Source organism: Ciconia boyciana, chromosome 3 (genome assembly GCF_034638445.1).
Source record: "Ciconia boyciana chromosome 3, ASM3463844v1, whole genome shotgun sequence".
In the NCBI taxonomy this organism is placed as follows: domain Eukaryota; kingdom Metazoa; phylum Chordata; class Aves; order Ciconiiformes; family Ciconiidae; genus Ciconia; species Ciconia boyciana.
This window is the reverse complement of record NC_132936.1, coordinates 76,556,201-76,573,658: the sequence shown is the minus strand read 5'-3', so window position 1 is coordinate 76,573,658 and position 17,458 is coordinate 76,556,201. Positions and strand designations below refer to the sequence as shown.

Below are 17,458 nucleotides of genomic sequence, written 5' to 3'. Positions count from 1 at the left end.
CACCCTCTCAGTGAAGAGCTTTTTCCTAATATCCAATCTGAACTGCCTCTAATACAGCTTTAAGCCATTCCCTCACGTCCTATCACCAGACACCAGAGAGACGAGATCGGCACCTCCCTCTCTGTTCCCCCTCATGAGGGAGTTGTAGACAGCAATGAGGTCAGCCCTCAGTCTCCTCTTCTCTAAGCTGAGCAAACCTAGTATTCTCAGCCACTCCTCATAAGTCTTGCCTTCTAGTCCTTTCACCATCTTCGTTGCCCTCCTTTAGACACATTGTAATATTTTTACGTCCTTCTTATATCATGGAGCCCAAAAGTGCACACAGTACTTGAGGTGAGGCTGCACCAATGCTAAGTATGGTGGGACAATCACTTCTTTCAACTCGTTAGCTATACTATGCCTAATGCACCCCGGGATATGGTTGGCCCTTTCGCCACCAGGGCACATTGTTGACTCACATAGAGCTTACCATCAACAAGAACCCCGAGATCCCTTTCTGCAGGGCTGCGCTTCAACCTCCTGGCCCCCAATCTATACATATATCCAGGATTACACCACCCCAGGTGCAAAATCTGGCATTTGTCCTTGTTAAATTTCATAAGGTTGGTGATTGCCCGGCACTCATAATCTATCAAGATCTCTGTAAGGCCTCTCTACCCTCGAGGGAATCAACAGCTCCTCCTAATTTAGTATCAGCAGCAAACTTACTTAGTATGTACTCAATTCCTGTGTCCAGATCATTGATAAAAACATTGAAGAGAACTGGCCCTAAAATTGAGCCCTGGGGAACACCCTAGTGACTGGCCGCCAGCTAGATGTTACCCCATTTACTCCAACTCTTTAAGCCCAACTCTTCACCCATCATATTGTGCACATGCCTAGCTGTATGCTGGACAATTTGTCCAGAAAGGTATTGTGAGAGACAGTGTCAAAAGCTTCGCTAAAATAATAATTAAAAAAAAAAACAACAAACCACAAAACAACAAAAACCAACATCATCCAGTGCCTTCTCTTCGTCCACTACGTGGGTAACCTTGTCATAAAAGGATATTTAGTTAGTAAGGCATGGCTTGCCCTCCATGAACCCATGTTGACTTTGGCTGATGACTACATTGTCTCTGAAGTGTTTTTCAGTAACTCCCAGAATAATCTCCTTCATAATTTTACCAGGAACTGAAGTGAGACTGACAGGCCTATAATTACCACGGTCTTCTTTCTTGCCCTTCTTGAAAATTGGAATAACGTTTGCTAGCTTCCACTCAAGGGGAACCTCTCCAGATTTCCAAGACCGTTGATAAATAACGGTCTCGCAATAAGAGAGGTCTCGCAATAACATCAGCCAACTTCTTCAGTACCTTGGAATGAATTCCATCAGGCCCCATAGACGTGCATGCATTCCATTGCAGCAGCAAATCTTGTACAAGTTGAAAGTCAACCGGGAGCTTATCACTCCCCTAGTCATGGTCCTCCAACCCAGGGTTCCAGGGCCCATCATTTGTGTTAAAGACAGAGGCGAAGAAGGCATTAAATGTCTCTGCTTTATCTTCATCCCTATTTGTGAGGTGACCAATCTCATCAAGTAATGGACCAATATCGTCTTAAGTTCTCCTTTTACTGTTAACATACTTTAAAAAGCCTTTTAAGTTGTTTTGGTTTTGGGGTTGGGGTTTTTTTTGTTTCCTGTTGTTTTTTAAGATTAGGACACATGTGTGGGTAGTTAGCTAACTAGTCTACCCACACATGGTTCAGCCTACCCACTCATTCCTCCTCTTCTTCCAGCAAGCGGAACAAACCACCTCCGGGACAGACTGATCAGTCCTATACTTTAAGGAAACAAAACTGTCACTGATGTGTAATCTGCTAGCACAGATCAATATAAGGCACCTATTTTAATGCAAAAGAATTCCGTTAAATTTCTGATATACCAGCTGCAAAATGCTGCAAAACCACCTAAATAAATCAAGTAATGGTATCATTCTGCTTGGGCCAGTTTCCCAGTTCCTCTGTTTACATCCTCAAAGTGATGTAACTTTAACTTTTTTCATTAGTGCCCAGCAGTACAGTTTCATAGCACCAACTGTAAGCACAATTTGAGAGACCACTGAGCACAACACTGCTGTCAACAGACAGAAAATACTTCAGACTACAACAAAAAACATCCACAAATGCATCCATTACTGCAATCATAAAACTGAAGAATTTTCACCAGAGTGGAAACACTTCCTTCCTCATCTGTGGGCCAGACTTCAGATGCTTTCAGAAAGGACTAACAGAAGGACTTCTACAGGAGGCTAAAGCTTCCATAAGTACATTGTTTCCACAACTGGCACAAAACAATACTCCTTTCTCTGTAGAATACCCAGAATGACTGTTGCATATTCTGCAACCTTTATTGACTCCTTATCACACAGCACTTTTGTTCCAATCTAACAACCCTTATCTAAAGTCTTTTAATTGTCTGGGTCCAACAACCTCCACTTTTTCTTTCCATTTTCTGTCGGCTAACATGAGGCAAAATGTTCCACAAAATCTTCTGCTAAGCAGTTGGAATGTTCATTCGGCTTTATGCATTTACTATTCAAATTACTTTCGAAATTTAAGAGCCAGAAGCATCAATAGTTCAGAACAACTAATTCTAAACAATAAAGCATTATTCACAGTGTGAAAAGTCCTGCATGGTATTTAAACACAAACTACTATGGCAGTAACAAGTTGGCTGCTACCTGGGTCGAGTGCCTCGGCCACTCTCACATTTTGTAAGCACATAATTCATCCATTTTCTGGCAAAGCTGATATACTTGTCTCCAATTTTCTGCCTGAATTCTCCAGACATCAGACGAACAACTTCTTTATGATACTGTAAGAAACTAAAGATTACTTTTCACATATTAACAAGAACAAAAATACCATTTGCAATATCCACTGGAGTATTTGCAGGCTAACAAAACTCTACAGTATGGTAACAGTCACATCCTATTCTTAGACAAAATTATTTTATGCAAGCAGTTGCATATTTATAGAAAAAAAAACATGAAAAAGTTTATGATACAAAATGTGTTACAGTGAGAGGCAGCACTTGAGCCGTATTGCATTCTTGTATGTATACAGCCATGTGCTGATGTTTAACAGTGTATACATCATTAAGAAACATCCTACATAAACGCTCAGTTCTGTAATCAGAGATTGAACCACAAAGTATTGTTTATTTTTAGTTATATTGTAGCGGATAAAGGAGTTATATATGTACATTTAAAAAATTAAACAGAAATACCAGCTGTTTTTTAGAAGACTATCCTTAGAAGTATGTTAGGGTATGTTACAATCTTAAAAACATTTTATAAAGCTCACAGGAATGAAATAGTGAAACAGTATACTAAAAAAGCATCTGAACATGACATTTCCTCATCAGCACTCTAAGGCAGGCACTCAAAACCTATATTCACTGCATCAAAGAACCACCATAAACTTTGAAAAAATGGCTCATGTTACAGTATTATGCTCTTCTAGGCTGAAAAACTGTGAGAAGCCAAGTTACACAATGACATTCAATATTAAAAGATATTTCTGATTTCATGTAAAATGCTTCCAAGTAGCAGAGCCTACAAGACTACGCCTGAATTCATCAACTTCTTAAAGCTTTTTAGAGTTCCAGGCATTGCTAATTGGAGTCTGAATGTAATCTGTTCTTTTTCAATCATTTTCACATAAGATTTCTGTGGCAATACATATTTTTTACAATGTTCTGCTAGAATTCTTCATATGTCTACAGACTTATAATTAGCTTATTTGCACCAATGCAAAAACAGAAATTTCAATTGTTTTTTACCAAAACTACAAAACAAATGTGTCATTAAGTTTTTGTTTCCTTACCTCAAACCCAAAATTATAACCCTGAATCATGGCTTCCCGGTAGTATTGCTGCAAAGTGGCAGATTCAGATTCATCAACTTCAGCATCAAACTCAGATGTGAACATGTGATCAACTCTATCAATGGCACCGCTTATCTTATTGCATAGCTGTAATGCATCACTCTGAGTAACAACAACAAAAAGGGATGGGGGGGCATCAAATTATTATTTATATTCTACAGTTGAGAAGACTTAAGGCAAACATGGATCTAACAATTACATTATTTTAAATGGAAATGTACTTTCATGCCATCACAATTTGTTCAGTCTTGGAAAAACACTTTCCAGCAGTTGCACCAAGCAAGTCCTATAATTAACTGAAGTATTATAATTAAGTTTGTTTGCTTGAGTGAGATTAACTTTAAAAACAAAGACAGCAGGGGGAGGGGGGGGGACCCCAAACAAAAACACCCAACCCAAATCAGACAGACAAGAACAGAGAAAATGAGTTTTACTATCTATAACATGACCAAGCCTTTGGTTTTATTTTCACCCTTGTATGTGGACACAGCTTCTATTGAACTCAGGAGGAAATGTAGGGACCTGATATTGCAACTTCAACGTAACAAATCTTTGCTTTTCTGGGTCCTCCAAAAAGACAAATGAACAAAAAAAAAACTTCACCAAAGAAAACCCTCATCGAACAAAAAAAAAAAAAAAAAACAAACACCACAAAAAAAAACCAACCACCAAACACCACACCAAAAACAAGAGTAAAAAATCAGAGAGAGACCTACCCACCTTTACATCACAAAGCAGCCATCTCTCCCAATATGGGAAAAAAAAAGTTGTTTCTTGCAGATTATGGATTTTGACAGAATTTGATAGAATTTATTTTTATGAAATCAAACTCTTTCAATTCAATAGCACTCTCATACGAAGACATATTTATTCTGTTGCTATTAATATTTGCATTGCATTATTGACTTGCTTCCCACTTACCCAGTGCAAAAATGATTACACCAATATTGCTCAAAAATACACTCACAAATTCTTTGCAAAAACAGAATGAAAATTGTACTGAAAGTAAAGTCCGTAGAGGTTACATAAATTACAAATGCAGAATATGTCATTAGCATTGCAATCAAGTCTCCATACACATTTTTACTTATCAGTGAGCAAAGCACCATCGATTTTGACTGAGGTAATCTCAAAAACTGCTTACCTTTAGCTGTTGTAGAGCTTTAGCGATGACTGGTTGGCTGGATGTCTGCTCCTGGTGCAGAGATATGAGCCCTTCAATAGACTGCTGGAAAGCTTTTCTCTGACTCACGAGGTGGGCAGATTGAATGACTACAAGGAGGAGGTTATCAACCTAGGAATACAAGACACCACTATTTCTTATAAACAAAATCCTATTTACAAAAACATGTCCCGTATTAGTAAATTCCAACTGGTTACATTTTTAATTCTAGATATATGAAAGACTTCTCTTGTCGCTATTCATTAAAATCTTTAATTCACACAGAAAAGCTTGATGCTGGCAACTGAACTTGATAAACTCTCATCTGATGAGCAGAGCTCTATTAGGGCAAATGCCACAGCAAGTTTTCAAGGGGAATATATTCCTATTCATTTCTGGAAAGGTTTGGGAAACACTGTATTAAAATTATCTTCAGAATAGTTATACACAGGAAGGCAGCTTCTAAGCAACAGAATTATATTTTCTCAAAGCAGATGGAGGTAACAACCTTCACATAAATAAGCAGGTTTTATCCAAGCAATGTAACACACTTCAGGAAAAAATCCTACTATTGAACAGGGAAAGCCATAGATCTACCACACAGTATTTGCTAAAATTTTGAAAATTATTAAAATGTAAGAATATGTTTTGGAAACCAGAGCTCTGATATTGCAGAAGTCTATAAAAGTACACAGTCACAGATGGTGTTGCCTTTGCTGTGGCACTATGAGTCACTTACTAAGCTCTGTTGATTTCAAACTACAGACAATGCATCTGCAACAAGTTACTCACAAAACAAGTCCTACTTCATCCAGATTTTCAATACCTCGCCCCCAAAGAATATTTTCATGCTCAAAATTCTTTAAATGTTGATGGGATTCTTCTATTTTATGAATATTTTTTAAAGAACACCTTACATTTTCTCTAGTTTGCAGTCAAAACATGTTTTTTAAAAACCACAGGACACAATCTTTCGGAAGGACTTTTTACTTCCTAACCTTTCAATATCAGATTTTTAAAAATTAATAAAGTGTTATACACATATAAACACATACACAAACACACAGTGGTTTATGTGCACTTACATATGTCAGGTAGAATACCATTTGCAAACTAAATACCATCTTTCGCTGTTTTCATTTTCTGAATGAAATGCTAACTTTGCTAGAAGACCAGTGAAATTCCAAGCTTTTTAAAAAAATAGCCTTTTAATCAAAGGCTATTTTTAAATTGTTCAGTCTAGAAGAAGTAGCATGCTTGCACATTAAAAACAGCAGTATGTTCAGGAGTGACTTTTTCAACTGCCTGGAATTGCTAGAGCCCTCTGAATGCTAGAGGCCAGGCACAGTGATGTGGAAAGTCATTCTGTCCATGGGCAGTAGAGCCCATTTATGGTAGGGATCCAAGGAACTGCATGACATACCAAAAGGAAAATTCACTTAGCTTAACATAAGGATACGAGAACAGGAGGGGCAGGGAGCTGCAGCTGGCTCACTTGCTAGAGCGCAGCAGAACTGCTGGCAGGGAACCCCTGCTGGCTTGGGATGAAGGAAAGTATGACTGAAAAGATTTATTCCTGCAGAACTGCTGAACATCCAGTAGCTTCCACAGAAATTTAACTTTAAATGTCACAATTCATCCAAGATAAAAAGTAACTGGTTTCATGCCTCAGCATGTGGAAAGCACACAACCACCACACGTTCTTGGAGACTGGTGACTTCTTAATAAAATGTACAGTTTTCAAGTCCTATCCGCACTTCTGATACTGAACACCCAACTAGATATTCAAAGTATCTCTTTGTTATAAAAGTCCAACCCTGAAAAATGCACACTGTGGAGATTAATCCTTCTAAGAAACGCTAAAATCCATTCAATTTAATACTTGCATTAACACAACTAAGAATCAATCCTATCCTTGAATGTAACTTTTTATTACCTATAAGACGACATGTGCCTCACTTAAATTACTGTGGTTAATCTGAAAGGATAAGCACTCATAGAAGTGTGGAGATTACATAAACAGAGAAAAAAAAAAAGAGAAACACCGAAACCCACCTGCATGGTGCGCAGTGTATCAACAGTTTCTACTTGCGGCACTACTTTGACCGGCTGACCCTCCCATGCACTCCAGCTCTCATCTAATTCATGGTCTTTATCACTGTGTTTGGTCATTAGTAAATAGGCCTCATATGCAACCTCATCTGAATCCTTTGAGCAATCCTTTCCAGCAGCTGCATTGAGGAGCTGCAAAATCACAGATTTTTCCCCTGCAATATTATTTGGTACAAATACTTGTAAAGTCTCAAGTCCAGGGATTTGTACCTGTAGAAAAAAACAAAAACATACTGAGTGATTCTCACTGTCTTCTGTGATACATAAAATAGACAAAATAGATATACGTAGTCTCATTTAAGCAACAGGGAGAGTTTCCATCTTAAACAGCTGTACAATATACATAGTAAAACAACACATTCAGCAATTTTTGCACTAAAAGTCAAAATGCATGATACGAAATTATTTGTCTTGAAATCCGCTAGATCACCAACTTTCAGTGACATCTTTCTTTGCACCTTCAATCAATCCTTCTACATATTCTTCTAAAGGAATCTTTTTACAAAAAGTCCAATTTCATATATATACACTATATATGTGCGTATATGTATAAAATATATACACACATATTTAAAAAAGTAAATTAGACAAGACTAATTTAAGACTTATGAAGCACACATTTTTAAGACTGGAATATTAAAAGAAGAAAAATTCCTTCAGGATCTCTAAGAATCCACATAACATTTCTCAATGGCTACAAAAGATAAGAGTAAGCAAAAATATGGCTAAAAAAATATCAGTTATTCTTTTACTATTCATGAAAGATAGATTAAGTCCAGTAAGAGTGTTCTCTAATAAAATACTACTTATACTACTTAAAAACTACTTCTGCATTATATCTGTCACATTGGTAACAATACTTTAACCAAGTCAGGCATGAGAATCAGACTGTGAAAACAGTAAAATACTTGATACCTGTGATTTGACAAGTAACTGACTTACAGTGAAGTTTAATTCTCTCTTTTCAGAGTTTGATGTCATCAAGCTAAGACAAAACACTGCACTCAACATTTTTACCTTTATGCAGCCATCTTTTATAATTAAAACCATTATAATCTATAGGTCAATGTAAAAACTAGATGGTTGTTACTGAAAGCTAAAATAGTTTCCCAAAACTAATGAGCATCTGATTGAAAAGGCTGTTAAAAATTTAAACTCCCTACATGATGTTAGAGGGCCAATAAATGAAGTGTTAATCACCAAAATGTGTGTCATTTTGAGTGGCAAAAAAAAGAGAGGTAATACATAAAGAGGGATAAATCTTGAGATCCAAATAATCTATCTAGATTATTTAACCCATGTGCTTACACAGATTTTTCAAACTCAAGATTCAATTTTTTCTTCAAAACGTGCATAAGAACAATGATACTATCTTTAACTAAAAGGTCTACCAAATTTAACATTGTGTCTTAAAGCAGCCAAGAGTGGATACCTGGGAAAAAATATTTTTAAAAGTAAACATATACTGATTTCCCTGACTATTCTCCAACTCTTAAAAAATTCACAGACCAGGGTCCTGCTGAGCCAGATGTTTCATCCATGTATTTAACAGCCCGTTATGAACTTCTCTCCTATGAACTTGTCAGTCTCCCCTTGAACCAATTTCTACTTTTAGCAATCATTTATGTAAATCTAACAAGAATTTTGTCATGCAAAAGTTAGATTATTTCCCACTTGGGAATTATATATATAGCATTTATGGAAGGACAAAAAAGAACAGCAAATCCAAGTAAATTTAATCTGTTGAAGCAACTGATTTACTTCAATTCACAGTGCAATAAAGACTTGTTGACCTAGGAATTTTTAAAGAATAAAGTGCAAAGCCATAAATGTGGGAATTTATTGCACAGTAAATATCAGGCACCAAGAGTTTAACCTACTTTTGCTGTACAACAGTTTTCTAGCAACAGTTATTCTGGAACAGAACGCAGTCCCTGCATTTCTCACATCCTTAGTACTCTCAAGGAAGCTCACTAGAGCAGGCCTCTGCTATAATATTGTTGCTTTATAAAGGCACACAATCTCAGACTACGGACCTGTGTTTATCTACTTAAACATGTCCATTTACTGATGTAAATGGACTTTAAAGTAAAAACTTTACTTTAAAAGTAAAAACTTCAAAGCATTTAGTTTTCATAACACTCCCTACTAAGTCTTACCACTCCCCTCTCACAAATGAGTAAGTATTATTGAAGCAAAATGGCTCTTCCTAAGTCACAAAGAGAATCTTTGGGAAGACAAGGAATCAGACACTGATTTCCCAAAACATAGACTAGCATTCTCACTCACACAAACACAGGTACAGAAAATAATTTGACTGCCACAATTCAATATTAAATACACAACATTTTAAATGTTGAGATATAGATGCCACATTAAAAAACTGAAAGTATGTCAATAAATATCCTTTGACATTTTGCTTAGCATCCCCACTCTACTTTCATGCCTCTGATCTGAATTTACCTTCACATACTCTTTTGTCTTCAGAGCATTCAGAAGATCTCGCACAGGGGCTGACAATGCAAATTCTGCTGCTATTTCAAGGTCCTACAAGTAATGACAAAACAAAAGAATATGCTTTCAGAGTAAATTTCTTTAAACCATATAAATGAGACGAGACTCTACTGTTAACTTACCTTCCTCAGCATTTTAGCAAAACCAAGCGCTTTGGAGGCCCTTTCTCTAGCTTCATGAAAAAGTTCTTTGAGTGCTCGGCTGGTCTCTATAACAGACCTCCTGAAACAGTGGTAAGAATGAAGTGACAATGTTTTAATAAGTCATATCACATTTTTATAGCTATTAGAAAATAAGAATTATTCACATATATGTCAATAGAAAGAGCACAGAAAAGATAACTATTTACAAGCAGCTGACTGAAATAAATTGAATTTGCGCAGGGACATTTTTGATAAGGATATAAAAATTGAATTTAAATTTAAAGATTAAACAATCTCTTATACCCTGAACCAAAAAGAAGGTTACTAGGCTTCAAACAAACAAAATGATGGTTCATTACTACTGCATACAGAAATATCAGCAATAAAGTCTACAGAGTCTTGCATTTACAAAGTTTTCATTCTAAGAAATAAAATGCAGTATGTACCTGTCAGAGGTATAGAAACATGAGTAAGTGTGTTTATTATTATTATTAAGCCGAAGGGCTTAATACCTGATTTCATCTGATGCAGTACTGTCATCGGCACTGGCCCAAAATTCATCACAACTGTCTTGTAGTCCAGAATCTAAAAATATTCCTGTAGATTTCAGCAGCATTCCTGCAATATCACTGTAGCAACAGAAATGGTGGAACTTCAGAGTCTTATTCAGGTAGCATGGCACCTTAAACTTCTTCCTACTCTGTCCAATGCGAGAGCGCCACATTGCCAAGTCCGCCTGCAGAAACAAGCAGCATCTTGGGGGCCCTCGGTTATTCTATGCACACAGGGCTAGCAGGAATGGGGACTTTCCACAGAAGCAGTCATTCCTGTTATAGCTAGAGTAAGAGCAATCTGCACTTACTGTATCCTACAGCTACACTGTAATAATCCATGAATTCACAAAGACTACCAACTGCTTACTGAGGCCTCCAGAAGCGCCATCTGGGAACCCTGAACAAGTGCCGACTTGAATACTTATCTGGTACAAATGAACACCATAAGCAGAGTAATTAAATAAAACCTACCAGAATAGTTTTCCAGCTTGAGCTTCACCTCCTCTTATATAAGGAGTTATTTCTTTGGTGAAATTCCATTCTTCCTCCAAGAGATTTTTTAAACTATGAGACGCTTGAGGTAACTGCTGTAGCATTTGGATCCAGCTTCGCATATAATCAAAGTAAACCTGTACATGGAAAGAGATAATTTAAACAGAAATTGTTACAAAATGTGTAACTAAGGACTATAGCTTCTCAAATCAACAAGCAATCTCAATATTATACAATTTGTAGAAAAATATTTCTACAGCATTTTTCATTTATTATGACGGAAAAAAGAGCTACATGTTTCCACACAAAAGGTGCAATTTATGGCTCAGGAAGTAGAAAGTGCTACTGAAGTATTAAATACTATGTCTCCACAATACTCTTCTGAAAATATCGACAGTATCACCACCCTGCTTGCTGTGCTGCTATTCACCATTGTATCAGTGAATACCCACAGTGGCCAGAGTTTTTAAAGCTTAATTACTGAAAAAAAGTTTCTAAATCTTTTATTAACTGGATTACTCCAAAAGGTTTTATCTGAACATATCCTCCTGGATATGGATAACTGCAGTGAACAGGCTTCTCAGATTCTACATTATACCTTGTGCTCCTTGATATCAAGTCTTACCTCTCACCTTTATTTAATTATTATGGTTTTAAACCAACATAAAAATCCAGGTAAGTACACTTCTTCTTCAAACATTTGCCCTTCAAGATCCCACTGAATGCAAAAAATTAGCTGCAATTTGGTTTAGTTCAATAATCCATAACATCAAGCAATGTCCCTCCTTAGAAATGGTTAAGACACTTCCTATTGGTTTCAGGTATTTTTGGATGACACTGTAATAATGCCAAGATCATAGAATCATAGAATGGTTTGGGCTGCAAGGGACCTTAAAGATCACCTAGTTCCAACTCTCCTACCATAGGGAAGGATACTTTCCACTAGATCAGGTTGCTCAAAGCCCCATCCAACTTGGCCTTGAACACTGCCAGGGATGGGGCATCCACAACTTCTCTGGGCAACCTGTTCCAGTGCCTCACCACCCTCACAGTAAAGAATTTCTTCCTAATATCTAACCTAAATCTACCTTCTTCCAGTTTAAAACCATTACCCCTCATCCTATCACAACACTCCCTGATGGAGTCCCTCCTCATCTTTCCTGTAGGCCCCCTTTAAGTACTGGAAGGTTGCTATAAGGTCTCCCCAGAGCCTTCTCTTCTCCAGGCTGAACAACCCCAACTCTCTCAGCCTGCCCTCATAGGGGAAGTGCTCTAGCCCCCTGATCATCTTCATGGCCCTCCTCTGGACCCACCCGAGCAGGTCCATGTCCTTCTTATGCTGGGGACCCCAGAGCTGAACACACTACTCCAGGTGGGGTCTCACAAGAGTGGAGTAGATGTGGAAAACCTTAAAACTCTACTCTGAGTTAGGTAGGTACCATGTTCTGATAGTCTCAGGCTGTAGCCCCATTCTTGACTTTATTTAATTCGCTTTTCACTCTCAGCCTAATTCTTCTTCCAGTATTCTTCTTAGCTACCTTACCTGCCTATACAAGGAGTCCACAGGAAAAGACAAAGAATAAGTTCCACCCCCCACTCATCATTTATCCTGTCTTAAACTTCTGATTTCATACAAGTTTTTCCTATCCCTATTTTCAGTCCAGATCATCTCTTCAGCTCTCTTTGTCCAGCTGTCCCAAGCTTCTGACAACCCTGACCATTCATCCAATCTTTCTCCCCTGCTACTGGCGCTACAGTAACCTGCAACTCTGAACAAGCACAAACTATGATTCTTTGAAGCCCGATATATTTATTCCTATTTACACAGTCTTGTTACTGTCCCTTTCAAGACCTACAAAAAGCAAAATACTTATACAACTAAAACTGCCACCAAAGTTCAAGCTCTTGCCTCAAAGCACAAAAACATTACAACTACCTAAAAAAACCCAACAGGTAAGGAATTTCAAAATTTCAATATTTTCCTTGCATCTAGCCAAGTCATTTCTGCTGGAAGTTTCTAGAAATTTCAGATGGAGATGAAGGCAGGCACGCAACATAAGAAACTTCAGGTAAAACATTTTATTTTCACCATTATAGGCAATGAAAAACATGTAATAGCCATGCATACCCAACAATAAATGGTACCAACAGCTCTGCTGAGAAAACACTACTGATGAGGTATTGAGGTGTATCCTGGGGTTTTTCTTCCCCAGAATAGTGAGGACAAAGCTCAAACAACTCACAAAAGAATAAAAATCAGTCACATCCAAGGGAACAGTAAATTAAACTAAGTCTACTAAAGAATATTTCATTTAATATCTTTCAGAGGCCAAGCGTTTGTCCTGAAAATACTTCGTGTTTATACACATTAAAAATAAGGTATCTAGTTAAAATTAATGGATGAATGCAACACCAAGATATTAAGACACGATGTTAGTCAAACAATTGTATTTATTTTTTTATTCAATACTAAAAGTTTATTAAAAATTTAGGTTAAATGTATGGAATTTACAGTTCTATTTATGAACCATTTCATTGTAAATACAGGCAATTTACAGGTATACTGTACCACAATCCAGTAAACAAACATCAGTATTGCTAAAATGGCAACGGTTACTGTGTTTCCTTTACAAGTCCATTAAAGCAATAAAATTATGTGAAAGTAGCACAAGAACAAAAAAATTAGCAAGACCTATACCCAACAGGGACAATAGATTTCTATTAGCAGTATTCAGATTAATACTACAACTCTAATATTTTCTCCTTTTTTAAGCTTACCATTAACATTTTATGCAGGTCCTCTTCAAAAGAATCAATGTTGCAATCAATCTTTTGTAAGTCATCTAACACCTCCCGTAACATAAACTGGTAATATTGCTTCATTAACAGGCCACCCTTCAGAACCTCTTTACACTCTCTCACTAGCTGCAAGAGAAAAACCCAAAAACTGACATCAGTCAAGACATTACTCTTAAATTCTCCCTGGGAATTAAAAGCTTAATTTGTCAGTCCAGTTTATCACTACATAATTTCTACAGTTTTTAGAAATGCATACAGTGGCTCTATATGTCTGCAGGAAAGATGTCACTAGTTTTCCCAGATTATTTAATTACCATCATGCCATTTGCCACATAACTGTAAATGGAGGCAGATGTTTCAGAATTCATTCCTTGCACAGGGCCACAGCAAGCAACTTGCTGGGTAGTTAAAAAGTCTAGAAGTGGGCAAGAGGGCCCAAAATAATCAAATCACCAGTTTAAATAGAAGCAAGTCAGCAATAACATGCAATGTGTTTGACAGATGCTTGGAGACCTATGAGAAACGTTTTACTACAGGAAATTCATTGTCAATCTATTGGGCAGGTGCCCACAACTCTAAAACCCATATCAGACCTGAAAACAGTTGGTGTTTCTTTTGTTGCTTCCTCTGGCACAGCTAACATGAGGAAAGTTACCTTTTCAACCACAGAAGTGGTCACTTTTGGCCAAACAGCTGTCACTCCTCCCTCCCTGAAAGCTTACAACTTTTATTTATTTGAAGAAACGTGCACAACTGCAGCCATAGGAGTACACAAACAGCAAGAACAATTTCAAACCTACACTAACAAATGCCTTTCTTTCAGAAGTCCTTCCAGTGCTTCTTCTGAAATTATTATCAGTCTCCAGGTCTGACAACCCCTGACCTTTTCTGAGCAACCACTTCATTAAATTGAGAGTCTGAGAGGAAGAGAGGGGTTCATTTGGAGGGTCAGAGGGAATGGAATAGTTGGTTGGTTAATCTGCTTTTTAAATCTTGTATAATGGCTATCCTGACAAAATAATATATCAATATAGTGGACTCAATGCATGAGAAATTATAATGGCATGAAAGCAAAAAACATACAATAATGTTATTAATATGACAAGAGTCTTTGGAACCTGCTACACTACTTAGACATTCACAAGTCTATGGGGCCTGATGAGATCCACCCGAGAGTACTGAGGGAGCTGGTGGAAGTGCTCACCAAGCCCCTTTCCATCATTTACCAGCAGTCCTGGCTAACTGGGGAGGTCCCAGTTGACTGGAGATTAGCGAATGTGATGCCCATCTTCAAGAAGGGCCGGAAGGAGGCCCTGGGGAACTACAGGCCTGTCAGTCTGACCTTGGTACCGGGGAAGCTGATGGAGCAGATCATCTTGAGTGTAATCACACGACACGTAGAGGATAACCAAGGGATCAAGCCCAGCCAGCATGGGTTTAGGAAAGGCAGGTCCTGCTTGACCAACCTGATCTCCTTCTATGACAAGGTGACCCGCCTAGTGGATATGGGGAAGGCTGTGGATGTTGTATATCTAGACTTTAGTAAAGCCTTTGACACCATTTCCCACAGCATTCTCCTGGAGAAACTGGCTGCTCATGGCTTGGACGGGTGGACTCTTCGCTGGGTAAAGAACTGTCTGGACAGCTGGGCCCAAAGAGTGGTGGCGAATGGAGTTTACTCCAGTTGGCGGCCGGTCACAAGTAGTGTTCCCCAGGGCTCTGTGTTGGGGACAGTTCTGTTTAATATCTTTATCAATGATCTGGATGAGGGGATCGAGTGCACCCTCAGTAAGTTTGCGGATGACACCAAGTTGTGCGGGAGTGTTGATCTGTTTGAGGGTAGGAAGGCTCTACAGAGGGACCTGGACAGGCTGGATCCATGGGCCGAGGCCAATTGTATGAGGTTTAACAAGGCTAAGTGCAAGGTCCTGCACTTGGGCCACAGCAACCCCATGCAACGCTACAGGCTTGGGGAAGAGTGGCTGGAAAGCTGCCCAGCAGAAAAGGACCTGGGAGCGTTGGTTGACAGCTGGCTGAATATGAGCCAGCAGTGTGCCCAGGTAGCCAAGAAAGCCAATGGCATCCTGGCTTGTATCAAAAATAGTGTGGCCAGCAGGAGTAGGGAAGTGATCGTGCCCCTGTACTCGGCACTGGTGAGGCCGCACCTCGAATACTGTGTTCAGTTTTGGGCTCCTCACTACAAGAGAGACATTGAGGTGCTGGAGCGTGTCCAGAGAAGGGCAACGAAGCTGGTGAAGGGTCTAGAGCACAAGTCTGATGAGGAGCGGCTGAGGGACCTGGGGTTGTTTAGCCTGGAGAAAAGGAGGCTCAGGGGAGACCTTATCGCTCTCTACAAATACCTGAAAGGAGGTTGTAGAGAGGTGGGGGTCAGTCTCTTCTCCCAGGTAACAAGTGATAGGACGAGAGGAAATGGCCTCAAGCTGCACCAGGGGAGGTTTAGACTGGATATTAGGAAATTTTACTTCACTGAAAGGGTTATCAAGCATTGGAAGAGGCTGCCCAGGGAAGTGGTTGAGTCCCCATCCCTGGAGGTATTTAAAAGACATTTGGATGAGGTGCTTAGGGACATAGTATAGCAGTGGTCTTGGTAGTGTTAGGTTTACGGTTGGACTTGATGATCTTAAAGGTCTTTTCCAACCTATACGATTCTGTGATTCTTTTATAGGCCAGAACACGTTACCCTGTGCTCCCCCACATGCAGGGAAAACAAGGGTAATATTCTGAACTCTGCAGTTTAAAACTCACAATAGTTAGGTGAAAAAGGAAAAAAATTAGTAATTTTTTATAAGGTAGAAATCCAGTAATTACACATTTATATCACTAACATGTCATGTATTTAAAAATGAATGTACATTCTTCACTCCCCACTCAATCACATCCAGTGTACTCTGTGTTAACTTATTGGGGTTTTTTGTCCTTGGATCCACAAAGAAAAACGTAACTTGTTCAAAGAATTTAAAATTGGTATTTAACTACTCATTATTCACAGAAACAGATGGGACTTGGCAATATCACTTATCCATAAAACTTTACTATATAGTATGGCATATCTTACAGATACAAGCAAAGTTCACTTCTAAAACTTTCAGAGTAACATTTGTCTATTCCAAAATAAAAAACTCTCAAAACTTCATTAAAAATAGAGATTTTTTGTTTAAATAATACTGCTATACAGTGATGTGTAGTGCTATTGAACAACAGAATATAGGATTTACAAAAAACCCTATAGTGCTAATTTTAAGTGTCAACTTTTGGAACCGAAACTCACAAGGCAATAGGCAAACAAAAAATATGGTCTATAGTGAGCACACTAAAGAATGTGTATGTATATAACTACACCGGATACACAGAACCTGATTAAGCAAAACACAGTAACTAGTCAGTACATTGTGGCCCTGCTCCAAGTGGTGTCAGTCACTTATCAGAAACCAGGTAGGTATGACTTTTCACTTTTCAACTAGGTCAGACTACCTTAGAGTTAATGCATGACAGTAACAGACCATAAGCAGTCTGCACAAAATGTTGATTGCTGACATAAGGATTGTTGATCCAAAAATTCCAGGAGGTACTACGAGCTGTTATGATCACCTAGACAGAGTGCTGATCGTCAGATATGGTTTTCGCCATCCAAACACACATCCTTTAGCTGGCTTCTTCTTTAGTCATTAAAACATGTGTTCAAATACTACCTGCTTAACAGGTGTGTGGTTAACAGAATTGGTAATTAAGAA

The 17,458-nt window shown here is 38.3% G+C and overlaps 1 protein-coding gene across 8 annotated transcripts in view; it reads right to left on the bottom strand.

Moving 5' to 3' along the window:
* The window catches only part of MAP3K4 (mitogen-activated protein kinase kinase kinase 4), a 74,360-nt gene that overhangs the window by 28,087 nt on the left and 28,815 nt on the right, over positions 1-17,458 (bottom strand). For all 8 annotated transcript variants that reach the window (XR_012041547.1, XR_012041546.1, XM_072856209.1 and 5 more), the window contains exons 5-13: positions 13,686-13,832; positions 10,887-11,044; positions 10,374-10,490; positions 9,841-9,940; positions 9,668-9,751; positions 7,148-7,414; positions 5,075-5,224; positions 3,871-4,032; positions 2,724-2,857 (exon numbers count right to left, since the gene is read on the bottom strand). Coding sequence is in view for 6 of the 8 variants with exons in the window: in XM_072856209.1 (XP_072712310.1) it covers positions 2,724-2,857; positions 3,871-4,032; positions 5,075-5,224; positions 7,148-7,414; positions 9,668-9,751; positions 9,841-9,940; positions 10,374-10,490; positions 10,887-11,044; positions 13,686-13,832 (1,319 nt within the window). In the remaining 2 variants the exon portion in view is untranslated. The remainder of the gene's footprint in view (positions 1-2,723; positions 2,858-3,870; positions 4,033-5,074; positions 5,225-7,147; positions 7,415-9,667; positions 9,752-9,840; positions 9,941-10,373; positions 10,491-10,886; positions 11,045-13,685; positions 13,833-17,458) is intronic.